We start from the raw sequence: 27997 nt of genomic DNA, 5'->3' as shown, positions 1-27997 counted from the left end.
AAGCTTGGCGCTCGTGCCCGGAATGAATCAGCCGGGCGGCTGCTGGAGTCCAAAGGGAGGCAGGCCCCGCCCCCGGAACCAGGGATGCCGCCGGCCTTAAAGCGACAATACCACGGTGGCGCTAGGGACAGCACTTAAAGGGCAGTGCGGCCTCTCCTCTGTTTTTAGACAAACCAGAGACAGACTCCCTAGAGTAGCTGACAGGTTTCTCACAAGACTCAAGCACCAGGAATCTCACCCTACAAGTGACAGGGATTCAGGAGAGAAACAAAACCCACAAAACCAGTGGGAAAACCCTAAGGTGGATCCCCAGAGAAGTTCAGCTGAGATTTATGCACTCTTCCTGCTCGCTTCCGCACGCTCGGTCTGTCTGTCTTTCTGTCTCTCTGTCTCTCTCTGTCTCTCTCTCTCTGTCTCTCTCTGTCTGTCTGTCTCTCTCTCTCTCTTTCTCTCTCTCTCATTTCTCTTCCTCCTTTCTCCTCACCCTTTTCTCCCTCTCCCACTCTCACTCCCCTGGTCCTAAGAATAGTGTTGGGAGTCTCCTTGGCACCCTCAATCCCCCCCCCAACTCCCCCTCCCGCATGCCTATGGACTGCATCTTTTCTGTGCCTCTTCCCCTGGCCGTAGAGGGGCGCTGGGAGCCGCCCGGGGTTCGCAAGGCTATTGGTTGCATCTTTTCTGCGCTCTTTACCCCGGCCGCAGGGGGCGCTGGGAGCCAGCTCGAGGCTGCTCGCTGATTGGCTCCTCCAGAAAGAGGCAAGTAATTCGCTCCTAGGGCGAGGGCGTAGTCCACTCTGTGGCTTCAGTGGTTGGCACTGCGAATTCTCTTACTGTTTGCATCAAAGCTGTGCCAGGATAACACTCAGATTTTTTTTTTTTACATCAGTCACTCTTCAGTATAAGGAACTCACCATTTGACTAGAATTAAGGTCGGAATCTCCCAAACTTCTTTGCCGTGGGGACAGAAGACCCTGGAGGTGAGAGAGATTGTGAATAGATAGATCACGGGCGGTCGTTTATTTATTTAGATTCTTCCTTGTTTTAAAAATTAGGATTTTTAGGGCTGAAGAGATGGCTCAGCAATTAAGAGCACTGACCGCTTTTCCAGAGGTCCTGAGTTCAATTCCCAGCAACCACATTGTGGTTCACAACCATCTGTATTGAGATCCGATGCCCTCCTCAAGGGTCGTGTCTGAAGACATCAACAGTGTACTTACATAAAATAAATAAATCCTTTTTAAAAAATTAGGATTTTTAAACCATAAGTCAGCAGTTGTTAGGTGAAAACAAGAAAGTTGCAAGCTGAGCCCAGCCTAGGCAATATTGGGAAATCCTGTTGAGATTTGTTGCCACTCATGGATACCATACTTGTAATTCCATGAAGTGGAGGCTGGAGAATTAGGAGTTTCTGCACAGCCTGAGCCCATAAAACCCTTTCTAGAAGTAGAGAAATTATTCTTTTTTCCAGAAGAGCCCTGGCTGGTCTCAGCCTCTAAAAAGGCTATTGTTACAGACTTATGCTTTAGAGGAGATCTTGCATTTTACTCTTTTCTCTTTTGTTTGAGACAGAGTCTCTATGTGACCCTGGCTGACCTCTTAACAGAGATTCACCTGCCTCTGCCTTCCAAGGTCTGGGATCAAAGCCAGGTGCATTTCGTTCTTCTGGTATTTTGTTTGTGCTGATGAAAAAAGTTAAAAAGTCACATGTTAGTGTACACCCTCTGAAGTAAAGCCCTAGTTTTCCTGTGGCTTCACCTGTCTGCTTCCTTCACTCCTTTGTTTAGAACCAGCTTAGTACCTAAATATCTTAGTGCCTTTCTTAAATCACTTCAGACTACTAGCTTCAAAGTTACTTAGGCTGTTACAGCCCAGCCTGAGTACCCCAAGGTCTCCCTGCCTACTAAATTTCCAGTCTGACTCAGTTGTTTTCCTAATTAACCCCGGTTGACTTACTCATTGAGATCATAACTGTGGCATGAAAATCTTGATGTTAGACACATACATTAATCCCTTTCTCAGTCAGTCTGGAAGCTCATCTTTTCATCCTGACCTTTTTTTCCTTCCTAATTTTTAGTCTAAATCTTGAGGGCTGTATTCAGTTAAATCCTATGCTAGGCCTGATACCTGATGTCTGTAATTGCAGCATTGAGGAAGCAGAGGCAGAAGTTACCTTTGGAAGTTTAAGACCAGTATGATCTAGATAGGGCATTCCAGGCCAGCTAGGGCTGCTTGGGGAAACCCTGTGTAAACACACACACACACACACACACACACACACACACACACACAAAACCAGTAACAAAATTTTCTTTGCTATGTTTTTTTTTTCTGATTTGTTTTAACCTTTAAGAATAGTATTTGGGGGGCTGGGGATTTAGCTCAGTGGTAGAGCGCTTGCCTAGCAAGCGCAAGGTCCTGGGTTTGGTCCCCAGCTCCGAAAAAAAAAAGAAAAGAAAAGAAAAAAAAAAAGAATAGTATTTGGGTATACAAGTTCAAGTGAGAGGTAGGGGTGTGTGTGTGTGTGTGTGTGTGTGTGTGTGTGTGTCTGTGTGTGTTGTATTCTCACCAGTGGAAGCTAGAAGAGGGCATCCTATCCCCTGAAACTGGAGTTAGAGGGTGTCCACCAGCATGTGAGGCCCAAATCTCAGCATTTTACTGGAGAATTTTAGAATACTGGGACTAAAGACTGCTCTTCCAGAGGACTTGGGTTCAGTTCCAGGTACCCATTTGATGACTCACACCATTTGTAACTTCAGCTCCTTCTGGCCTCGAGGGAACTGCATACATATGGTTCATAGGCATACATGCAAGTAATACCAATGCCTACAAAACAAATAATAAAAGCAGCCGGGCATTGTGGTATATGTCTTTAATCCCTGCACGCAAAGCCCCTGTGAGTTCAAGGCCAGCCAAGGCTGCACAGTGACCTTGCTTCAAAAACATAAAAGAATAATAATAATAAATTAAAACTTTTAAAATTGGGCTGGAGAGATAGCTCAGAGGTTAAGAGCACTGACTGTTCTTCCAGAGGTCTTGAGTTCAATTCCCAGCAACCATATGGTGGCCCACAACCATCTGTGATGGGACTCAACACCCTCTTCTGGGGTGTCTGAAGAGACCTTCAGTGTGTTCATATATGTAAAGTAAATGAATATAAAAACTTCTAAAATTAAAGACACAGTACTGGAGCTAAGGATATATCTCAGTGATAGAGTGCTTGTTCAGCCTGCGCAAGACACCAGGATTGGTCCTCAGTATCATTAACATAACCAGACAGAAATACTATGGAGCTAGGAAGGTGACTCAGTGAGGACCCGAGTTCAATTTCTACCACCCATGTAGAAAGCCAAACACAGCATACGTCTTTAATCACACCATCCAGGATGCAGAGGCAGGTGGATCGCTATAAGTTCTACACCAGGCTGGTCTTTATAGCGAAATCTATGCTAGCCAGTGCTATTGTATAATACTTGATTTTAATAAAATAAGTAAAGTTTAATAAAATAAGTGTTTAGCTATTATGAGAAAGGGGCACCATGCCCATTTTTTTAAATTAAAAATAAATTTTCATACAATGTATTCTGATTAGTTTCTTCTACATTTTCTTCCAGATCTTCCCCACATCTCCACACTCCCAATTCCATCTCTTTTCTCTCTCTCTCTCTTTAGGAAACTAATGTGCCTTTAATTCCAGAACTTGGGAAGCAGAGGCAGGCAGATCTCTGAGAGATAGAGTCCAGCCTTGTTTACAGAGTGAATTTCAGGAGAGCCAGGGCTACATAGTAAGACCTTGCCTCAAAAAAATAAAATAAAATAAAAAAGAAAGAAAAAAAGCAAATAATCCAGAATATAACATACAAATGCACAAATAAAACACAAAAATTGGAAACCAGAATACACAAGCAGAAGTCTAGTAAGGTTTTAAAAAAGCCCCAGGTAAAGCAATCTGAGACAAAACATTTCCAAAAATGAGTTCATTTTGTGTAGGTTAACTACTGCTGGACACGGGGCCTGCCCTGACTAGTTTGTATATCCAGTGAGACTCCTTAGGAGACACTGATTTTTCCTTTGTGAGCAGTTGTCAATTGGAGATCAAGTTTTAGTCAGTGATGGGAGCTTGTGTTGAAGTCTGCCTCTAAACACTGGACCCCATTGGCTTGGGCCTGTGCGGGCCTTGTGCGGGCCTTGTGCGTGCTGCCACATGAGCTCATATGTTCTTCATTCCCACTGTGTCCGGAAGACAGTTTCCATGATGTCATCTGTCCCCTCTGGCTTCTACAGTCTCTCCACCTTGTCCTTTCCACGTAATTCATTAACCATGTCCATTTTATAAACACAGAAGCCAATCTCACCTTGCCCATAGCCCTATAATTTTGAGTTTCCTACATATGAATTAAAATTGTGGACTGGAGAAATAGATCCAAGCTTAATAATACTCTTGCCCAAAATACAGCTTTAGTTCCCAACAATAACTCCAGTTTCGGGGGATCTGGCACCCCCTTCAGGCTTCCTCAGGTACTAAACTGATTTATACAGACGTACCCGGAGGCAAAACACCAGTACACATAAAATAAAAATAAATAAAATTGTATTTGCTGTGGTTATTCTTAGCAATCTCAAGTTGTGAACAAAACCAAACTACTCTTTTATCCCTTAGGGCAATGGTTCTCAACCTTTTTGAACCTGTGGCCCTTTAGTACAGCTCCCCATGTTGTGGTAACTGCCCAACATAAATTTATTTTTGTTGCTACTTCATAACTATAATTTTGCTACTGTTATGAATTGTAATACACACACACAGAGAGGATATATGATCTGTGACCCCTGTGAAAGGGTCATTTTACACCCCCATCCCAAAGGGTGAGAACCACTGCTATAGAAATATATTTGGAGAAATATAAGTGGAGCAACAGTGGTGGCACACACCTTCCATCCAAGCACTTGGGAGGCAGAAGCAGGTGGACCTCTGAGTTTGAGGCCAGCCTGGCTTTCAGAGCAAGTTCCACCACTGTACAGAGAAGCCCTGTCTCAAAAAACAAAAACAAACAAACAAAAAAAAAAAAAACGGAAAGAAGGAAGGAAGGAAGGAAGGAAGGAAAGAAAAGGAAAAAATTTAGAGAAAAGCTAAGTAACCAAACTTTCAAAACTGTTCATTTGTTTGTTTGTTTGTTTTTGAGAGAGGGTCTCCCCGGCTGGCCTGAAACTTGCTATGTAGACAGAGCTATGGAATTCACAGAGATCCCCTCACATCTGTCTTCTGGGATTAAAGTGGTGTACCACCATACCCCAATCAAAATAGTCTTTTCAAAATAATGATCTCTCTGTTAATTTTCAAGTGTTTGGATGCTGAAGTTGGACTCTGAAGGCTACTTTGGAATGAAAAAGCATGGATGCCAGCAGTGACTACCATTTCCTCAACCAGATTTTGTGGAGAAGGGTGAAGCTCACACTGGTGTCTGGCATCTTTGAGGGCGTGCTCCAGCATGTGGATCCTAACAAGATTGTTGTCCTGAAAAACGGTTTGACTATTTGTCATGTTCCCCTCCTCTCTCAAGGGATTAGCAGCTGAGTGTAGGGGGTGATTGTGGGCAGCGCTAGAAGCTGGGAAAGCAATGTTGATCCTATTTAAAGAAAGGCGGCAGGGGGTTGGGGATTTAGCTCAGTGGTAGAGCCCTTGCCTAGGAAGCGCAAGGCCCTGGGTTCGGTCCCCAGCTCCAAAAAAAAAAAAAAAAAAAAAAGAAAGGCGGCAGAAGACCGTTAGACTGTGGGGACTGTTGCTAGAGCAACGTGGCTGCCTGTGTTGGTTGGTACTCACTTCTGTACTTTCATTGGCATTATAGTGGAAATTTTCTTCTATCATTATTTATATATTTGATGTGTGTGGGTGTTTCAGCTGCATGCCACAGAGGCCAGAAGATGTAGGATCCTCAGGAACTAGGTCTCAAACCCTAGTCCTCTGGAAGAACATTCAGGGTTCCTAAATGCTAAACACCTCTCTAGCCCTGTGGTGACAATTTTTTTTTTTTTTTTTGGTTCTTTTTTTCGGAGCTGGGGACCGAACCCAGGGCCTTGCGCTTCCTAGGTAAGCGCTCTACCACTGAGCTAAATCCCCAGCCCCAACAATTTTTAATATTAGTTTTAAAACTTGGGGACTTTGGTTAATTTTGTTTATATGAATATTAAAATTAATCTTGTTATTGAAATTACTTTTGGCTTCAACAGAGGGGAAAAATATCACTGATGTCAAGGATTAATTTGTCTCAGACAAAAAGAAGTCCAGAAGTCAAGAATTCAGGGCCAGTCTCAACTACATAATGAGTTTGAGGCCAGCCTGGACTACATGAGAACCTGTGTCACGAACACAAACCAGGGCTGGGAATGTAGCTCAGTTGGTAGAGTGCTTGCTTACCACACAGAGAGCATGATGTTCAAGCCACTGTGCTGCCGAGGCCAAGTGGAAGGGCACAGGTCTCTGATCCCAGCAATTGGGGATTTTTTTCTTGACCTTTTCCCCCATTTTGGCAGTGTCTCATTGTGTAGCCTTGGCTGGCCTGGAACTTGCTATGTAGACCAAGTTGACCTTGAACTCAAGAGATCTGCCTGCCTCTGCCCCCCTCATGCTGGATTTAAAGGCCTGTGCCACCACACCTAGCTCTTTAAAAGTTCTTGTTTGTTTGTTTGTTTAGAACATTCTGAGGTTTATTAAATTACTCAGTCATATAGTGTAACTTTGTAATTTAGCTGACTCTGCACTTCTTTGAGGAAGAAAGGTTTTATAAAACTCATATTTCATTAACTTTAAGAGCCTTCACAGTTTCTTGGAGTTATGGGGAAAATACTATGTGTTATTAAACAGATGGGTTATTTTCCATCACAGTGAAGAACATAGAGTCAGGCCGAAGTGTCCCAGGAGTGAAAATGTTTTTCGGGCATGAGATTTTGAATGGTAAGTTTTGTGTTCCCTGGATGCCAATTGGAATCTGCTTTGGGAAACTCACTTCTCTGCTTCATTCAGGTATCTGAAAGAAAATGGAGTTTGTCTTGTCTTTAGTACTGTATATATGACCTTTTTTTTTTTTTTTTTTGAGACAGAGTCATAGCATTGATGTATAGGAGCTTGCTCTCTGGGTCTGGCTAGCCCCAAACAAAGATCTTCCTGCCTCTGCTTCCTGAAGGCTGAGAATAAAGTTGTATGCCATAGTTTCAACTTGTATTTATGTAATTTTATTTAACTTTAATTATTTAAAATTTGATGTGTATGTGTAAGTGTTTTGCCTACATGTTATATCTGTGTACCAAATGTGTGCAGTACCCAAGGAGGCCAGAGGAAGGGTGTTGAGTCCCAGACAGTTGAGAACTGCCATGTGTGGTTGGGGATTTAGCTCAGTGGTAGAGCGCTTGCCTAGCACAAGCAGGTTCAGCCCTCAGCTCCAGGGGTGTGGGGGGAGGGGGAGAGAAAAATAACAAAATGTAAATAAATAAAAAAATGTCCAGTTTAAAAAGAGAACTGCCATGTGGTGCTGGGAACTGAACCCAGGCCCATAGACGCTTGCCTTGCAAGCACGAGAACATGAGTTTATCTTAGACCTATGTAAAAACAGGACTGTATAATCTCTGCCCTGGAGAGGCAGAGAGGCAAGGACAGGCAGATCTCGGGCTTGCCGTACAGTGAGTCCAGCCTATCTTAGACTTAGTGTAACTCATATCCTGCTTAAAAATCATTGGTTTCAGCCAGGCACTGGTGGCGCATGCCTTTAATCTCAGCACTCTGGATGGGGAGGCAGGTAGCTCTTTGAGTTTAAGGCCAATCTCGTCTACAGAGTGAGTTTCAGGACAGCCAGAGCTACACAGAGAAACCCTGTCACAAAAAAAAAACCAAGAAAACCACCACCACCACCACCACCACCACCACCACCACCACCACCACCACAACAACAACAACAACAAATTGTTTTAAAAATGTCTGAAATATTTCTCTCACAGTTCTGGGATTTCTGCCCTACCTGTCATTGTCTTTCCTGGTATCAAAGAATGGATGCCAGAGCCTGTGAGTTATCAGTAATTAGCTTGGCTGAAGTGCATTAGGAGTGAGGTGAATGCAGATGAAGTCTGCGGGGCTGGAGAGACTCAGAGGTAGGACTGCTTGCTTGGACGATCATGAAGACCTGAGGTCGGGGTGCTTTGCAGGCCTGAAACTCCAGCTCTGTTGGGGGTAGAGACACTAGTATCTCTGTGCTGACACCAGCCCAACCCTGGGTTCAGTGAGAGATGCTGTCTCAAAGGACTAAGGCAGGGAGTGATAATGTAGGGGCCAGATAACTGCCCCCCTCTGGCTTGTTTGTGGATATGTGCCCCTTTGCACACACATACATATATATCACCACATATAAACACACCACACACCCAGATACACACACAAGCACTCACACACACTCACACACACACACACACACACACACACACACACACACACACAAAACCCCTTTGATCACAGCACATGGAAAACAGAAATAGAAGCAAGCAGAGTTCTGTGAGTCCAGCCAGGTGTATGTGATGAGATCCTGTCTCAAAATAACAAAAATATAAACAAAAACCCTATAGAATCAATGAAAATAACACATCGGCACCACAAAACTTAAACAAAACAAGGCAGAAAAGAGCAGAGAGAAGTTCCTGATCCTGCTTCGTGACCAGGAAACCTGAGGACTCAACGTTGGGAATCTGTAGGCTTTAAACCCCGATTTCTCTGTCACTGGCCAATAAAAGGCTCAGTGACTAATGGTTCACTTTCAACCCCTGTTTATAGCATTCAGTTGAGCATGCTGTGTGGGATGGAGTGGCTAATGGTTCTCCAGCTGGAAACTGTTGAAAATCTTTTGGTTGTTTTTCAGTGGAACTAATGGATGAAGCAGAAGGTGCATCGGGAGAAAAGGTGAACTCTGTTAGGTATTATGAGTTTTCTTCACTATGATGTTTTCCAAGAGAGCACATTAGAGGAAAAGAAAAGATTAAGCTCCATCTGCTTATTTCTCAAGTGAGCTAAGGAAATAAAAACAAGCAGGCCAGTGTGGCCAGCTCTAGACAGCACTCAAACATAGTGCGAGCAGTGTAGAGATGGGCCACAGTCCTCCTGTTAACAAGTAGGGAACTGGCATCGGTAACAAAGGACAGTTCACCTGCATGTGATCTTTTCTGTAAGGATAGCATAAATACAGAACGAGCTGGAATGGAGAAAATGAAAAAGGAAGACTTAAATGTATGTGAGCCTGCCTCACCTGCACCAGAGGTGCCAACCAGCTCTCTCCTCAGTGACCTCAAGTACTGCCCATCAGGTGAGTGCCGAGACTCTGTGCGTGCCAGAATATTTTTATTGTGGCTCACAATAAGACTTGTGAATTAAGATAAGCATTATAAACTACATGTTTAGTTGACATGAGTGTGCGTACAGTGTGCCAGGACTGGGATGCTGCCCACATTGAGCTCTGATACAAGAGATGTTGAATAAGAAAAAGGAAGGAGTGGGAAATCTGTGTGGTGCTGCAGTTCCTGTGATCCCATCACCAAAAGTGAAAGCCAGAGGATCAAGAGTTCAAGGATAGCCATGGCTACATAGGTGGTTTTGGGATAGCCTGAGTAAGGTCATGGGTAGCCATGGCTATGTAGCTGGTTTTAGGATAGCCTAAAGTAAGTACAAGGATAGCCATGGCTACACAGCAGGTTTGAGGATAACCTAGTGTATATGTGACCCTGTTGCCAGAAAAAAAAAAAAAGAAAGAAAAAGGAAAAAATGAGTAAAATATATAGAATGCTAGTACTTCCTACCCAATGCTGAGAAATAGCAGGACAGTAAGCACATGGATTATGTGCCTTCAAAGTTGCTGAGTGTCAAGGGCAGGTATTACTGCAGTAGCAACGTGCATGAAGTCCAGGGAACGAGTGAAAGCATAGAGCTGCTTGATGCCCTTGGATGCTGTTGTTTGTTTTGAGTCACTGTCTAGTTGCAGACAGAGCTGGGTGCTGTGCTACTTCTCATGTGGTCCGGATTGACATCAAGTTCCAAGTGACAGGATTCAAAAAGGTGCCACCTCTCCAGGGTTTTGCGATTGTTTGGGGTGTGTGTGTGTGTGTGTGTGTGTGTGTGTGTGTGTGTGTGTTTTGTTTTTGAAAGTAAGTTTCACTGTGTAGCTCTAGATGTCCTGGAACTCACTCCTGTAAACCATGCTGGCCTTGAACTCACAGAGATCCACCTGCCACCATGCCCAGTTTTGTTCTGTTTTTCTTCTTCTTCTTCTTTTTTCTTTTTTTCGGAGCTGGGGACCCAGGGCCTTGCGCTTGTTAGGCAAGCGCTCTACCACTGAGCTAAATCCCCAACCCCATGCCCAGTTTTTAAATTGGCTGGGTTTTGCTGTTTTGTAAGAGGGTCTCACTCCTGTAGCCCAGAATTTATTCAGGAGCCGGGGCCAGCCTCAGGCTCTCAGCAATCATGCCTTGAGCCCTTAGGGCCTGAGATTATAGGCATGAAGACACAGCACCTGCTGAGAAATGTGTTTAACACTGAGAAAAGAAAAAGGTAAAGGCTTTAGAGGAAGACACGCCTAGATCGTGAAGCGTCAGCCAGGAGATCATTACATCTGGAGCAGAGAAAGAAGTTATAGCAATAAGGTGGGATTGGTGGATACTGAAGAGTTTATAGATCCTTAAAGGGACTCTGAAGGGAGAAAGAAGGCAAAGCATTGAAGAGCTTTTTGTGTTTGTTTTGGTTTTTCATTAAAAATAATAACAATAAAGTGTTTGGTAGTGTACACCTCTAATCCCATTACTAAGAGACTCTGAGGCAGAAGAATCTTGAGGCTGAGGTCAGCCTGGGCTATAAGGAGACCATTAAAAAAAGAACCAACAGCACAAAGAAAGAAATCTAGACAGCTTTGTGAAGAGATAATATTGTTTAAGAGGGAATTTCACTGTAATATAGGTACTTAGAACAAGGCAAAGACAAAACATGAATGAATAGGAGCATGTTAAAATTAAGATAATCTCTTTTTTGTCTCAAATTTATAGTACTCCTTACTTATCATCTTGATAGTTGGGCTAATAGCCTTATGTAGCCCTGGATGTCCTGGAACTCCATCTGTAGTTTAAGCTGGCCTTGAATTTACAGAGCTGAGCCTGCTTCTGCCTCCAAGTGCTGGGGTTAAAGGTGTGCCCACCACCCTGTTTTGTTTTGTTTTGTTTTGTTTCAACTATATTTATTTGTGTGTGGGGATGTATGTGTCATCACGTACGTGAGGTAGTCAAAGAACCAATTCTAAGAATGGTGGCAGTAGTGTAGACAGGAAGTACTGTGCCCAGATGAATGGTAAACTTGGGCACATGGGATACCTGGCAAATTAGACAGAGTGGGGAGAGGATAAAGAGGAATCCAGGATGATTTTAGGGCTTTGAGCCTGAGCACCTGCAAGTATGGAGCTGTGTAAACTAAGACGAGGAAAACTTCATGTAGAAAAGGTTTTGGAGGAGCTGGAGCGATGGCTCAGTGATTAGGAGCACTGACTGCTCCTCCAGAGGTCCTGAGTTCAATTCCCGGCAACCACATGGTGGCTCACAACCATCTGTAATGGGATCTGATGCCCTCTTCTGGTGTGTCTGAAGACAGTGTATTTATAATAAATAAAGAAAAGAAGATGTTTTGGAGACCTCAGCAGTTTAACATATTAGTCAGTGTTCTTTAGAGGAAACAGAACCAATCAGTAACAACAGCTAAGTCACTCCTGAGAAGTTGAAAGCCCTTAGTTACTGGGTCCTTGAGTAAATGCTTCCACAGTTGGAGAAATCCCACCATGGCTGGGTCTCACTGCCATGGGAGCTACAAATGTTGTTTACATAGTCTACAAGGCAGGATGCCTCAGTAGTCCTAATCTGGTGCTGGAGACCCAGAAGGTTCCTGGAGAGCCTCTCATTCCTAGTTCATGATGGAACCTAGGCAATGTTGGTTCAGATAGCAGTGGAGGGAGCAGCAGCAACAGAGTGGATTAACTTGGCAGCAGGAAGGAAAACCAAGCCAGCAGAAGACACAGTAATCTCCCTTCTGACATACTCTTCTAACTACCAGAAGACCCCACACACAGTTGGGTGAGCCTTCCCACATCAGTCAAGGTAGTAAGGACATTTGGTGAGGCTCCTTATTTGGCTGATTCTAATTTGTGGTAAGCCAGCATTAAAATCTACTGTAACCTTTAGTTTTGGTCTACTTGTTTGAATAAAAGCCCAGGATCCAGTATGCTAGCACTTAGGTGGTGTATTGTTGGGAAGATTGTAAATTGAGGACAGCATAGGCTACTTAATGAAACCCTGTCTCCAAAAATAAAAAGCATAGCCTAAAGAAGTCTGAGACTAACAGAGAACTTCAGGATCAACCAAAAGTCATCTTTAACATCTTGAGACCAGCTGAAGTCAACCAGAAAGCCTGTATACATACAGAAGAAGAAGGAGAGGAGGGTTGATGCCTTTCATAATTGTCCACTAGCATCACGGCATTTGCACACATAGTGTTAGAGATTAGGAATAAAGGATTGGGGAGGGGGTGCCTGTGGATCCACGTATGCACACCTTGGCTCTTTTGTGAAAGTCAGAGGACAATTTCACCTTCCAACATGCAGACCCTGGGGATTAAAGTCATGTCACCTGCTGCCAAGTCTTTAACTGAATTATATTGAACAGGCCAAGATAAATCTTTTTTAAACAACATTATTTTTTAATCGTGTGTGTGTGTGTGTGTGTGTGTGTGTGTGTGTCTGTGTGTGTGTCTGTGTCTGTGTCTGTGTCTGTGTGTACGTGAGTGAAGGTGCCCATGAAATCCAGAAGAGATTCAGATCCACTGGTTCTAGAGTTCTCACATGTTTCCAAACATATGAGTTCCCAGTTGAACTGGTTGGAAGGATTGGGAGATGTGGCCTTGTTGGAGGGGTGTGTCCCCTTTGGGCTACTGCTTCAGCACTGTGACTGTCTGCTTCCTGCCATGATGATAATGGACAAACCTCTCAAACTGTAAGCAAGCCTCCAATTAAATGCTTTCTTTTATAAGAGTTGGTTTGGTCATGGTGTCGCTTCACAACAATAGAATAGTACCCAAAATCAAGACAACCACGGAAAAAGAAATCTTAAGTTAGGGTCTAGGGATGTAGCTCAGGTCCTAGGACACTTGCCTTATATTAACAATGACCTGGGTTCCATCCCCATTGTCATTTGATATGGTGATACGCTGGGGAAGTAGAGACAGGAAGATCAGAAGTTCAAGAGCATCCCCAACTACTTAGTGAGTTCAAAGCTAACCTGAAAACTAAAACTACAAAACTACACGAAATCTCATCTCAAAAAATATATTTATAATTAGCAAGATTTAGAGAACTCCAACCATGTGGGTACTGTTCCTTTTCCAGGACTCATTTACTGTAAACTGTTACTTTTTGTTATGAAGTATCTTTTTAAAGTGCTTAACTTGAACAGGCAAGATGGTCAATGGGTAAAGATGCTTGCTGTGTGGTTTGAGTATATCTAAAATTAACAGGAGGGCCATTTTCTTGCCAAGGAAGACAAGTACATTCAATATCATCTTTCTCTTGTAGAGGAAGAGGAGGTGACGTATACGGTCATTGATCAGTTCCAGCAGAAGTTTGGTGCTGCGGTAAGTACGGTCAGTCATTCCCAGTGTGGTCTGTATAGATATCCTCTCTGTATCTTACAAGTTGATTTTCAGATCTTGATGTTTTCCCTAGTAACAGAGTATTTTGGTAGTTTTATTATTTTTAAATAGTTTTTAAAATACTCTGTGTTTGGGTGTTCTGCTTGCATGTGTGTTCGTGCATCACATCCATGTAGTGTATTTGGAGTTCAGAGAAGGGCATTGTTCTGGGGTATTCGCCAAAGAAGACTGCTCTGACATGGGGTTAAGCCAATAGAAAGTCTCTATTAGCCAGGTGATGACTTACACTGGGTGTGCAGGATCCCAGTACAGCCCAAGCCTTTCTCAGGGTGAGCTTTTAAGCACCAAAACTATGTCTTGGGTTGACATATTTCAGTTAACAAGAACAGTTAGCTAGAAGTGCAACTGCAGAAGCCAAAAAGCAAGGTTAGTATATTTAGAGACTTTCTCTAACTGTGGGATTTGATAGATTAGACCTGTTTTTTAGTTTTGGCAGGTGCTCCTGACTACATACTGAGTTTTACAGTCTAATTGTATCCACCATGAATCAGTTGTGCTAAGTAAGATCTTGGGACCTACCAAATCTGGGACCCTGTTACATCATCAGATTCTCTGGGACTTGGTTGTGTAGGTACAAGAAATCAAGCCCAGGTCCTCTGTGAGAGCAGCCACCCTTCATCCACTGAACCATCTCACCAGATGCTTTGTGTTTTTTACTTTAGTTTTATCTGTGCATATATATGTATACGTATATATAACCATGTATGTATACACCTATGTATCTGTGTATGCTTAGGCATGAGTACAATGGCATGTACATAGAGGTCAGCAGACATCCTTCGGGATCAGTTTTTCCTACTATTTGAAGCAGTTTCTTTCTTGTTTCTGCCACTGTGCTGTGTGCTTCAAGGTAACTGACCCAAAGCTTCTGTGTGGTTATCCTGACTCTGTCACCCATCACACAGTAGGAATGCTGGACTTACAGATATGCACTACTGCACCAACCTTTTTATACCAAACACGGGTCGTCAGGTCTGCTCAGTCAGAGCTAGCCCAGGGTAGCCTAGAACTACTCAAAGTCATGAGTGCTTGTAAGGCAAGCACTTTCCCACTGAGTTATCTCCCCTGACTTATTTATTTATTTTCGAGAATGCCTCTATCTGGCCTTGAACACAGATCTGCCTACCTCAGTGCCTCCAGAGTAAGATTATAGGTGTACCCTACCATACCAGACTGGCTGACCTTAGGGTGAGCAATTGGATTTTTGAGACTGGGTCTCATATGGTCCATGCAGCCTCAAACTTCCCATGTAGCTGAGTTTGACCTAGAACTCCTAAGCCTTCTGTCTCCACCTCTCTCAGATTACTGGAGTACATCACCACACCCTGCTCCTGACTTACATTTTCAAAAGACTGCTCCAGATGGTGTTTAGGTATTATCTCAATGAATTTGGAAAACGGAAATGACTGTCCTCATGTTCAGATGGACTTCAGGAGAGTCACCGACTTTTGTGTTGGATATATAAACTTATAATTGGGTGTGCAGGGGTCTCTGATTCAGAGACAAGGTCTCCATAATATTCTCAGCCTGTCTTCCAACTCAATCCCACCTTAGTTTCCAAGTAGCCTGGAAGACAGATACCACCAGGCCTGGTGTGTGTGTGTGTGTGTGTGTGTGTGTGTGTGTGTGTGTGTGTGTGTGTGTTCATTCCCAGAGCATGTCCTGAGAGTGCAGAGATGGGAAGATTCTTGGAGCTGCTAGACAGCTAGTCTAACCAAACCAGTGAGCTCCTCACTGAGAAACTGTCTTCAAAAATGTAAAGTGAGGAGGCTGGAGAGATGGCTCAGTGGTTAAGTCAGAGATGGCTCACTGACTGCTCTTCCAGAGGTTCTGAGTTCAATTCCCAGCACCCACATGATGGCTTACAACCCTCCGTAATGGGGATCTGCTGCCCTCTTCTGGTGTGTCTGAAGAAGCTACAGTTTACTCACATCCATGAAATAAACAAGTAGATCGAAAAAAAAATGTAAAGTGGGAAGTGACTGGGGAAGATACCAGACTACGGATCTCTGTCCTCACATGCAGGTATACACACATACTCACAAGAGAATGTACACACACACACACACACACACACACACACACACACGTACAATCTAAGCAACTAGATGTTTGCTACATTCTTATGATCCCAGCACATTGGTAGTTAAAAACAGACAATCAAGAGGCTAAGACCAGCTTGGGCTCCATAACTTAGTTGGAGGTCAGCCTGAGATATGAGACCCTTTCTCAACCCTTCCCCCAAACCCAGTATTTATCACTTGTCAAGGTATGGTTTTTAGCCTCACAGTATCAAAAAAGACATCTGTTCCTCCAAAACCTTTTCTTTCTTTTGTGTTTGTCTGAGACGAGATTTCTCTGTGTAACTCTGGCTGTCCTAGACTCATTCTGTAAACCAGGCTGGCCTTAAACTCAAAGCTCTGCTTGCCTCTGACCCCCAATTGCTGGGACTAAAGGTGTGTTCCTTTTCTTAACAGATGCTCCACATTAAGAAGCAGAGTGTCCTGAGTGTCGCTGCTGAAGGAGCTAATGTGTGTCGCCATGGGAAACTCTGTTGGCTTCAGGTAAAAGAGTTTTTAAAACTAAAATGTTTTCTTTGGTTTTGTTTCTGGCATGATTTTATATAGCCTAGACTGGCCTTGAACTTGTATACCTGCTAGCCTTTGAACCCCTCATTCCTCCTATATCCACTCCCCAAGTGTTCAGGTGTGTGTGTCTATACATATATGTGTATATGCACATATAAATATAAACATATATAAAAATATAAACATATATATATATATATTGTCCTGGAACTCACTCTGTAGACTAGAGACTCGCCTCTGCCTCCAGAGTGCTGAGATTAAAAGCATGAGCCACTACCGCCGCTCACAAACTAGTCTGTAACTCACTTTGGTCCGTTATTGGTTTCTTTTTCTTTCCTGGAAGTACTAGGGGTTGAACCTAGTACTTGTAGAGCCTTGTACATTCTAGATACCCAGTCTTTCACCGAGCGGCATACAGCCTGAGCCCTAGGAATTCCATTCTTCCATTTCTCAGTTACTCTTTAAAGAGAGGGTTGGATAAATGGATCAAGGGTTAAGAGCTCTTACTGTTCTTACAGAAGAACCTGGTTAATTCTCAGCAACCCCTTGGCAGCTCATGACTACTTGTAACTTCAGTTGCTGGAAATCCAGTGGCCACATCTGACCTTGGAGGATACCAGACATGCACGAGGCAAACTATTCATGCACATAATATATTAAAAATGTAAAGTCAAAAAATTCCATGTATCTATTTGGGGCTGGGGCAGTATATGGATATGGCAGCGTGTGTGGAGGTCAGAGGACAGTTTGCAGGAGTCAGTCTCTTTTACCGTGTAGTGTACATCTGTAGGATTGAGCCCTGGTTCTCAGTGTTAGTGGCAAGTACCTTTACCAGCTCGGCCATCTCATGGGCCCTCAGTAGTTTTCCCTGCAGTCTTCTCAGTTGCTACATCCCTGTCTTCAGTACAGATGCCACCACCAAGGACAGTTGTCAAGAGGGACAGGGAGTGATGAAGGCACATTTACTTTTTAGTCAACATTGTGTTTAAGGGCTGGAGGATACTTCAGTTGTTAGGACCTGAATGCTATACCTAGAACTCAACAACCTTCAAAAGCCAAGTATAGTATAATGTGCTTGTAATCCCAGCACTGGAAAGGCAGAAACACACAGGTCCTGGGACTTACTGGCCAGCTAGTCTAGCCTAGTTTCCATTAAGAGACACAGTCTGCGGGAAAAAGCCTCCAAGTAGCGGCATAGCCCTTTAATCCCAGCATCCAGGAGGCAGAGGCAGGTGGATCTCTGAGTTGGAGACCAGCCAGGTCTATAGTGTGAGTTTGAGGACAGCCAGGGTTACACAAACAAACAAGCAAAAACCCCCTGACTTTGACAAAAAACAAAAAAGTTGTTTTTCCTGAGTACCATTTGAATGTCCGCTGCCAGCTTAACAGTGAAGGTGTTTGGCGTTTTCATCCATGTCCTGTATTTCTGGTCCTCAGGTCTGTTCTGGTCTGTCCTTATCCCCTGTCCTCTGCTCTGTCCTCATCCTGTGGTGGTGTCTGTTGTAGGTAGCCACAAACAGCCGAGTTTACTTGTTTGATATTTTCCTTCTGGGAAGCCGTGCTTTCAACAATGGACTTCAGATGATCTTAGAAGACAAGAGAATCTTAAAGGTGAGTGTAGACACTGACTCCTGTGGTAATGGGGTTATGGCCAGGGTCTAATAGCCCTGTCCCCTCCTTGACCCCCTAGGTTATCCACGATTGTCGCTGGCTGTCTGATTGCCTGTCTCATCAGTATGGAATCATGCTGAGCAATGTCTTTGACACACAGGTATGAGGGGGAATGCAGGAGTCAAACCAACACACAGGGATCCTAGTGGAAAAGATTCTCTATCTGAGAAATGGCCATGCAGATGTATGGTGGCACATGTCTTCACTCCTGGAAGAAAAGCAGAGGCAGGTGGATCTCTGTGAGTTGAAGGCTAGCTTGGTTTACATAGAGAGCTCTACATCACCCAATGCTACAGAGGGAGACCCTTTAAAAAAAAAGAAAAAAGAAAAATGCCCATTCCTGCCCGTTTCTCACATGAATTATGTGTATAACTTGTGAGAACATTTGTTGAGCTATAAAAATTGTATGGAGAAGTTACTTAGAATCATTGAGGAGGACGTCATCTCTCTTTGCTCAGAGTTATAAAAGTAAGAAGGAAGGTCGGTGTGGCGCGACATTCAGAAACTTAAATTGACCTCATGTGAAAGGAATAATCATGTCTTTTCTTTAACGTGTGCCTCAGGGTACAGGTTGTTGAAGCTATTATATTATGGGGCTAGCAAGATGACTTAGTGGTTATGAGCACTTGTTGGTCTGGCAAAGGACCTGAGCTTTGGTCCCAGCACCCACACACTCATCAGCTCCAGGGGGGCTGATGCTCATTTCTGACCCCTGCAGGCACCAGGTATACAGGTGGTACATAAAACAAACTAAATAAATTATTTCTTTTTTTTTTTTTCTTTTTTTCGGAGCTGGGGACCGAACCCAGGGCCTTGCGCTTGCTAGGCAAGCGCTCTACCACTGAGCTAAATCCCCAACCCCAATAAATTATTTCTTAAAGATGAAAAAAACCGATATGGCTCAGAATAATATCTTGATGAGAGCTGATTTGATTCTTGCAAGGGACCTTAAAGAACTGAGAAATGCCTAACCCTGCCCTTAAACCTCCTCTGGTTTCAGATTTGACTGTTAGACACTAAAGCCACTGGTCACAGTGGTGCTTTCTCCTCTCCCTCCTGTTCTTCCCTCTTCCCTTCCCTCCTTTCCTTGGTCTTTTTTCCTTTGGGGATTGATTATTATTTTTGAGGATTAATTCCTAAAATTTCAATGTCCTATTTAAATATGCGGCCCATTTTTACTCTTTGTGTATCTACTTACAAAGTTCATACGATTTCTTATGTCCATTTCTTATGTTTGTGGTTCCTTTGGGCCTTCTTTTTTTTTTTTTTTTTTTTTTTGGTTCTTATAAGTTCTTATAGTTCTTATAGTTCTATAGTTCTTATAAGTTCTCCTATAGGTGAGAAGGTTCACATCACTTTTACTGAGTAAGAGACAAGGTGTCAGCAAGAATTTTTTAAAGGTTCTCAGGGAGTCTCTGCTCCTTTGCTTTAAAAAAAAAAAAAAAAGTATTGCCAGGGTTTTTCTGTAAGTCTGGAAACTTGCTCTGTAGCCTAATCTGACCTCAACTTTGCAACTGTCCACCAAAACAGGGTGTCTTAGGTAGGGTTTTGTCTCTGTGAAGAGACAACATGATCACAGCAACTCTTATAAAGGAAAACATTTCATCAGGGCTGACTTGCATTTCACAGGTTTAGGACATTCTCATCATGGCGAGAAACATGGGAGCGGGCAGGCAGACAAGGTGCTGGAGGAGAAGCTGAGAGTTAGTTCTGCATCTTGATCTGCAGGCAGCAGAAGGAAAACACCACACTGGGCACAGCTCGAGCATATACTAGACCTCAAAGCCAGCTCCGCAGCGACACACTTCCCCCAACAAGGCCACATCTCCTAATGGTGCCATGCCCTGTAGGCCAGTCATTCAAACACTTGAGTCTGTGGGAGCCAAACCTATTCAGATCACTACACAGGGCTTCATGTAGCTCTGACCTCAAACTATATGTAGCTAAAGATAACCTTGAACTACTAAGTTTTCATCTTCTGTGTCTGTCGCAGTTTTCAGTAACCACTTACATTCATTGCCTTTTGGCTCATTCCTCCCTCCTCAAAGTATGTCTTCTGTAGGTAGCAAGCAGGAAGACTCAGGATCACAAGGCAAGGGGATTCAGAATTTCAATGCCAGTCTCAACTACATAGTGAGGTCAAGGCCAGCCTAGACCACATAAAGCCCTAGCTCAAAAATTATATATATATAAAATTATATATACATATATAATTTATATATAAAATGGGAGAATGCAGAGCTGCATAAATGGTTCAGCAGTTAAAAATGCTTGCTGTATGATGCTGAGGATTAGTGTTTAGATCCTAACACCCATGTAGCAAGCTGAGTGCCCCTGTAAACACCTGTAACCTCAGCTCTGAGAGAGGCAGATACAACAAGGTCACTGAGGCTTGCTGACTTCCAACCTAGCTGAGGCAGATACAACAAGGTCACTGAGGCTTGCTGACTTCCAACCTAGCTGAGAAATCACAAACCCCAGGTTCAGAAAGAGATTTTGCCCCCAAAGAATAGTCAGACAGTGACAGAAGATGACTCCCAGTATCCTTCTGACCTACACACGTAGATGAATACGTCTGTGCACATGCATGCACACACTAACATAGACACATATATATGCTTCTCTTGTAAAGGACATAAGTTTGGTTCCTAGCAACCACGTGCTTGCTAATTCCAGTTCCAGAGGATATGGTGCCCTCTTTCACACACATGAAATAAAGTTAGATACATCTTTAAATAATAAGAAGACTGGGGCTGGAGAAATGGCTCAGTGGTTAAGAGCACCGACTGTTCTTCCAGAGGTCCTGAGTTCAAGTCCCAGCAACCACATGGTGGCTCACAACCATCTGTAATGAGATCTGATGCCCTCCTCTGGTGTGTCTGAAGACAGCTACAGTGTACTTACATATAATAAATGAATAAAATCTTAAAAAAAAAAAAAAGAAGACTGGGTGGTAATAGCATATGCCTTTAATCCCAGCACTTGGTAGTCAGAGACAGGCAGACCTCTGTGAGTTCAAGGTCATCCTGGTCTACAGAGTGAGTTCCGGAACAGACAGGGATACATACAGAAAAACCCTGTCTCGAAAAATAAACCAAAAAGAAAGAAAGAAGAAAAAAAAAAAAGAAAGTGATATGTTCTTTTGGGGGGGTTATTTGTTTGTTTTTCTGTTTAAAGACAGAATCTCATGCCACAGACTGGCCTCTAAACTGAGGATGACCTTGAAGTCCAGATCCTGCCTACAACTTCTACATACAAGGATCACTGTCAAGCTCTACCATAGCCAGGGTAGACAGAGATACACTGGGGTCACTATGTAGCCTGTGGCAACAGATAAATGTTCAGTGCAGGTTTTCTTAACTCTTATTTATGCCATGTGTGAGTGTTGTGTGTGGTGTGCAGGTGCAGGCACAGAGGCACCAAGTGCACACATGGAGGTCAGGACACGGCCGTGGGTATGGGCTCTCTCCTGCTGTTCACTGCATCCACCAGGCTGGCCAGCCAGTGAGCCTTTGGGACTCCTCCTGTCTCTGCACCAGGAGTCCTGGGATCACAGTGCTACCACAGGTTGCTTTCTGACGGTTCTGGAGCTCTGATTCAGATCCTCAGGCATGACTGGCATGTGCTTTACTCACTGAGCCACTCCCCAGCCCAGTATAGCAATTGTCAGTGTTGTTTGTGTTCCTTTTACCAAAATCTGCCAGAGTGGCTGTGAGTAATGAAGAGCCCTTGAGTGGACAGCTCTGCGGCTGCCTCAGCCCTGCCCGCGACCACGGTGTAATAACTGTAAAGCAGCCAAGCAAGAAGAGAAGACACACAACAGAGAGTTCGGTTATTACCTAACTTCTTTATTATTTTCTTGTCAAAATACGTTGGTTGACCTACTTTAAATTTACCTATAGCATCCATGGCATGACTGTGGGGAAAATGGTAAAGATCTCTCTTCTCTTCTCTTCTCTTCTCTTCTCTTCTCTTCTCTTCTCTTCTCTTCTCTTCTCTTCTCTTCTCTTCTCTCTCTCTCTCTCTCTCTCTCTCTCTCTCTCTCTCTCTCTCACACACACACACACACACACACACACACACACACACACACACACACATCTTATGTAGTCCAGGCTGCTGGCCTCTAATTCCCCAGGTCTTAGATGATGATCCTCTTGCCTTTGCCTCCCAAGTACTGGAATTACCTATAGACTTGCACCAGAAAACCTCACTTTCGCCAGGATGGAGCCCAGGGTGCGGGGCATGCTGGGTCGTATGGTACCAGCATAGCTACATCTCAGCCCTTACAGATGAGTTCTCAGAATACCTCTGACGTGAGATCCTTCTCTGTGTCTTGATTGTTTTCTGTTTCATACCCCAGGTAGCCGATGTCCTTCAGTTTTCTATGGAAACGGGTGGCTTTCTTCCAAACTGTATCAGTACTTTGCAGGAGTGTTTAATCAGACACCTTAAAGTTGCCCCCAAATACCTTTTGTTTTTAGAAGAGAGACAGAAACAGATTCAGGTAAGTATTGAAAGATGTGTTATTAAATTTCGGGTGTGCTCTGCACAGGACTGTTACCCTGTTGGATAGAGACGTGGTTAGCTTTGCCAGAGTCTTAGCTGTGCCAGCAAGGAGCAGTCTGTGGATTCAAGTGGACAGAAGCCAGGGTCCAGATTTGTTGGTTATAAATGTAAAAGTACTTGAATTAAGACACAGAACCAAATCACATTAGTTGCTTTTCCCAACGCATTATCAGTTTCCCTTAGAGCATAATATCCTTCTGTGCAGACCTGGGTTGTGACTGTATTTATTACCTACGGTTGGTCATATGGTAAAGTCTGTCTGTCCCAGCGCTTTCCTGCAGGGCTGGAGCTGAACCTTGTTTATGGCAAGCAAGTGCTCTACAGCTGAGCTGAGCCCTGCCCTCCCTCCAATCCTAGACACAATGGGCAAGCTCTGTGACTGGCTCGCTCCCTCCAACCTGGAGTAAGAAGTCCAGATGCCAGCCTCCCTCCCAGCCCTACTGTTCTCTGACTCACAGACACTGTATATTGGGTGTGGGGAGGCAGGAACCTGCTCAGAAGGCCGTGGATATGTGAAAATAGAAAGCAACAGAAGAAAATGACAGTTTAAGCAACTGGAAACAGTCGTTTTCTAGAAAAAATCTTACCTTTTCATTGTTTTTTAGACAAGGTTTCAGAATTTCTTTATGTAGCCCTGGCTGTCCTGGAACTCACTCTGTAGGCCAGGCTGGCCTCAAACTCAGATATGCCACTGTCTCCTGAGTGCTGGGATTAAAGGCACACCACCACTGCCCAGCTAAAGTTTACTTAGTATTAATTAAAAATTGTTTTGCTGTCTGTAGGAAAATCCAGAAGTATGGCTGACAAGACCCCTTCCACCCTCTTTATTGAAAATCTTGGCCCTGGAAACAGCCTACCTGCTTCCCCTTCGGCTGGTGCTCCTGGATGAGGTGATGTCAGATTTGACCACACTGGTGGATGCGTACCTGAACACCTACCGGGATGGGTCTGCAGACCGGCTTGCCGGCACAGAGGTAGGTACAGCCTTCTGGGTGTATTCTCTGCCTCTCCTCACCTTGAACACAGTGGTACCTACTGCTTCTGGGAACTTGCCTGTGTGACTGGCTATGTGTTTGCAGTGCTAGAGATCAAGCACAGGACTCACATTTCTCAGCAAACTCTCTACCAATGAAGTCCATGCACAGACCTTTCTAAACTTTTGTTTTAAGCAAAGGCCTGACAGAGTTGTCTAGGATGGCCTTGGTGTCTGTCCTGCCTCCTTCCTGAGCAGCTGGGATTACAGTCTTGTGATACCAGATCTGACTGATACCCACTCTTCACAACAGATAAAGCAGCTATTGTGTGGCAGCCTTATGGTAGATCTTCCCCCAGCACAGACTGATGGATCCCAAGTGTTCCTCAGACTTGCTGTGTAACTGAAGATGACCTTGAGCTCCTGATCCTTCTGCCCCCACACACCCAGTGTTGGGCTGCAGGGAGGTGCCCCATGCCCTGTTGCTGTAATGGCACATATAAAACTCAGGGCTTCACTCACGCTAGGCAAGTAAAATGCCAGCTGAGCTACTACCTAGATCACTCTTTTTACCTTTTTAAAAGATGTGTGTGTGTGTGTGTGTGTGTGTGTGTGTGTGTGTGTGTGTGTGTGTGAGACAGAGAGAGAGAGAGAGAGAGAGAGAGAGAGAGAATATGGTGTGTGGTGTGTGTGTATGTGTGTGTGTGAGAGAGTGTGTGTGTGTGTGTGTGTGTGTGAGAGAGAGAATGTGTGTGTATGTGTGTGTGAGAAAGTGTGAGAGTGAGTGAGCATGTTTGTGTGTGTATGAGAGAGAGTGTTGTGTGAGTGTGAGAGAGTGAGCATGTGTGTGTGTGAGTGTGAGAGAGAGCATGTGTGTGTGTGTGTGTGTGTGTGTGTGTGTACACACGCATGCGCATTCACATACACATGGTATGAATGGAGGCCAGTAGAAGGCACCAGATCCCCAGAAATTGGAGTTATGGATGGTTGTGAGCCACCATGAGGGTGCTGGGAACCAAACCCTGGGTCCTCCAGAAGAGCAGCCAGTGCTCTTAACCAGTGAGCGTTTCTCAAACTCCTTGTTTTGTGAGACAAAGTCTTACGGACCTGAGATTGACCCTGAACTTGTGTGCCTGTGTGGTGTATCTGTGTCTGTACCTGTGTGTGGAGTGCTAGTCCATGCTTGAGATCATGGTGGCCAGACATCCGCATGTGTTTCCTTTCACTGTTCTCCACTTTACCTTTTAAAAAATTATGTACAATTATTTATGTATTCATCCATCTATTTATTTTGCATGCATGTGTGTGGGCTTTCAGGGGTTGGTCTTCTCCTTCCACTGTGGGTCCTGAGAATCAAACTCAGGGCTGAGACCATCAGGCTGGGTAGCAAGCACATTTACCCACTGAGCTATCCCATCAGCCTCCACGACTTAATCTTTTGAACTGGGGTCTCTCACTAAACCTGAAGTCCACCCAGACTGGCTGGCCTCCAGCACACATCTGGCCTTTCTGTGGATGCTCGAGATCCAGTCTTCACACACTTATAGCAAGCACTTTAACCACTGAGTCATCTTCCCAGCCGCTAACACATTCTTTATTTCAGTATTTCTGTAATGAAGAAAGAAAGGTTCATCAAGGTTCAGTAGTGAAGTAATGATATACACATACAGCCCTTAGAGGTGATAATATGAGACAATATTCAAGACAGATCTTTATATTAAAAATAGTAAGTTAGTAGAGCTAGGGACATACCATTTGGTAGAGTTCTTGCCTGGTATGCATAAAGTCCTGGGTTTGACTCCTACAACCACGTAAACTGGGCATGGTGGCTCCCACCTGTAATCCCCGCTCACAGGAAGGTCAGAAGTTCAAGGTCATCTGGTACTACCTGGTGAGTTCTATGCCAGCCTGAGCCACATGAGACCTGTTTTAAAACAGATAGCAGCAAACTCCCCCCAAAACATAGGAATATTCTAAAGTGGACACCTGCATTTCCAGTCCTCAGGAGGCTGAGGCCAGGGCATGTCGAGTCCCAGGCGAGCATGGGCAACATAGTAAGTCTAATATCATTGTGGGCTACATGATGATAACCTTCCCCCTAAAAAGATACTGAAGATATAAAGTTATAAAAATTCATACTTGGGGTTGGGGATTTGGCTCAGTGGTAGAGGGCTTGCCTAGCAAGCGCAAGGCCCTGGGTTCGATTCCCCAGCTCCGAAAAAAAAAGAATAGAAAAAAAATAAAAATTCATACTTGGAGAGGGGATTGACCTGTAATCTAGAACTTGGGATGTAGGTCAGAGGTAGACCACTTATCTACCCTGTACTAAGTCTAGGTGGGGGTCCCAGTGACACACAGAAAAAGTCATTTAGTACAATCATAAGCTAAGGCGCACACACACCAGAGCTCATGTGCACAGGGACTATACCTGAATATTATAGCTTTTCAGAGGGTGCACCTTCTAAGCCAAGAGAAGCCAGGCTGGGAAAGTCACATTTTCTATATTTACACACACACATATATGTAGATTTTAATTTTCTTAAATACTTAAATTACTCAAAAACCGTACAATCAAAAATTTTAAATGGTAATAATATTGAGAACACTAGAGGGCACTACAGGAGCACATTTAAATACACTCATTGCCTATCCTGAGGGATTTTAGGGTCACGTTAAGGTCTTTGTAAACCTGTGTCTCTCTGCTTTCCTAGCCTGCGTGTATGGAGCTGCCTGCAGAGCTTCTTCAACTCCAGGACTTCCAGAAGCAGCGCAGAGAGAGAGCTGCAAAGGAGTACAGAGTGAACGCACAGGGCCTCCTCATAAGGACGCTGCTACACCCAAAGGAGCCAGGGGCTCGCACAGTGGGGAAAGAGGAGCACATCCAGGGTTTCTTATTTTGTAAGACGTCTGGTGTAGACCGGGTTCCTCGCTTTATATGTCACGACTCTCATAAGGATGAGAATTATTTGGATAAAGAGTCTAAACAAACCACAGAAAAGTCACAAATCGTACCTCCCTGGAAGGAAGGCGAAAAGAGCAAACCAGTGTGTGGGGAGCCAGCTGGGTCAGAAGACCCGAGAGCCCAGTCCCTGCCTCCCAGACAGGCATTTCAGTCACAGTTTTCTTTAAAAGAGGAGATAGAACAGTTGCTGTTGGTGGAAAATAAAGGAGCTTTAACAAGCTCAAATGAAGACACTCTGGTGTCGCCTTCTCTTTCTCAGGAAGCCTGGGAAGCACCAAGTGAAAGCTCCCATCTTCCCGAAAATGCTGTGGTTTCTGCACTTCCACCCTGTCCAGCCCTGGAGAAGACAGATTCATGGATAAGTCCGTCTCTAAATCTGTTTTAGGATTGTCACTGAGGCCAGAGTCCCTGTGAGTTTCTCATGGGGTCAGTTGGTTAGGTCTCAGCCACAGGCTTCAGGGGAAAATGGTGGCCTTAGGCTTAGTGCTGAAGCCCGCTGTCTGGATCAGGAGGGTCCTAAGAGCAGCAATGGGTGAGGTCATTCCGACTGTGTGAGGAAATAGTCCCGGTAGCTGATACGGACTTCTCATCTTTAGGTTTAGAGGATTTAAAGCGAAGCTCGGCTCAGCGCCTGGAAGGATCTGGTTTAGGAATGTTGCAGGGCAGCTCTTGTGGTGGCAGAGAGCTGGGCGGCTACACACACCACCAGTTCAGCACCAGCAGACAGAAGGTGTATGCTTTTATTTGTTTGGGTTTGTTCTGTTTTACCTTTAGATTGAAGTAGATCTAAAAACCCCTTACATACAGGTTAGAAATGTATTTTGTTGACTTCACAAGTACCGCTCTTCCTTAAGACCTTATTTGAGGGCTGGAGAGATGGCTCAGTGGTTAAGAACACTGACTACTCTTCCAAAGGTCGTGAGTTCAAATCCCAGCAACCACATGGTGGCTCACAACCATCTGTAATGAGACCTGATACCCTCTTCTGGTGTCTCTGAGGACAGCTACAGTGTACACAGTATATATATATAAAATATAATAAATAAATAAATCTTTAAAAAAAAGACCTTGGGGTTGGGGATTTAGCTCAGTGGTAGAGCATTTGCCTAGCAAGCTCAAGGCCCTGGGTTTGGTCCCCAGCTCTGAAAAAAAAAAAAAAAAACCTTATTTGAACTGTGCACTTTTGCACATCACATCAGGGGCAGAGAACAGGTGATGTCACTGTGGGGGCATTCCCCCAACTTCCTTTATATTTCATTCATCTTAAGAGAGCAGAGTGCTAGCTTCTTTGTTGTTATTTCCTTCTGGTAAATGTAAAATTTGAGTTCATTGTAGTTTGCCTAGAGGTGTTACACTTAGAAAAAAAAACAGCCTGAAATGAGGGCATTTATGGGGTGCTCGCAAGTCAATAAACCTGCTTTGGTATCAGATCATCTCTTTTTCTCTTTTTTTGTTTGAGAGTATAAGTAATTGAG

General features: G+C 44.1%; 1 protein-coding gene across 2 annotated transcripts; it reads left to right on the top strand.

The window, feature by feature from the left end:
* The first annotated feature begins 11 nt into the window (after positions 1-11).
* On the top strand, positions 12-27950 carry Exd1 (exonuclease 3'-5' domain containing 1). Of its 2 annotated transcripts, none has more exons than NM_001107761.1 (12): positions 12-760; positions 5337-5519; positions 6878-6946; positions 8892-8946; positions 9205-9332; positions 13623-13681; positions 16237-16323; positions 17854-17958; positions 18038-18118; positions 22382-22525; positions 23370-23561; positions 26272-27854. In NM_001107761.1, exons 2-12 carry the CDS (start codon positions 5387-5389, stop codon positions 26905-26907), a joined length of 1689 nt encoding a protein of 562 aa, NP_001101231.1. In that variant the 5' UTR covers positions 12-760; positions 5337-5386; the 3' UTR covers positions 26908-27854. The 2 variants fall into 2 exon arrangements, with proteins under 2 accessions (NP_001101231.1, XP_006234828.1); XM_006234766.5 differs by having other exon boundaries at positions 544-977; positions 26272-27950.
* Positions 27951-27997: the final 47 nt, after the last annotated feature.

The sequence above is a fragment of the Rattus norvegicus genome, chromosome 3 (assembly GCF_036323735.1).
Source record: "Rattus norvegicus strain BN/NHsdMcwi chromosome 3, GRCr8, whole genome shotgun sequence".
Classification (NCBI taxonomy): Eukaryota; Metazoa; Chordata; class Mammalia; order Rodentia; family Muridae; genus Rattus; species Rattus norvegicus.
Note: the sequence above shows the minus strand (reverse complement) of the source record. Positions and strands in the feature narration are given on the sequence as shown.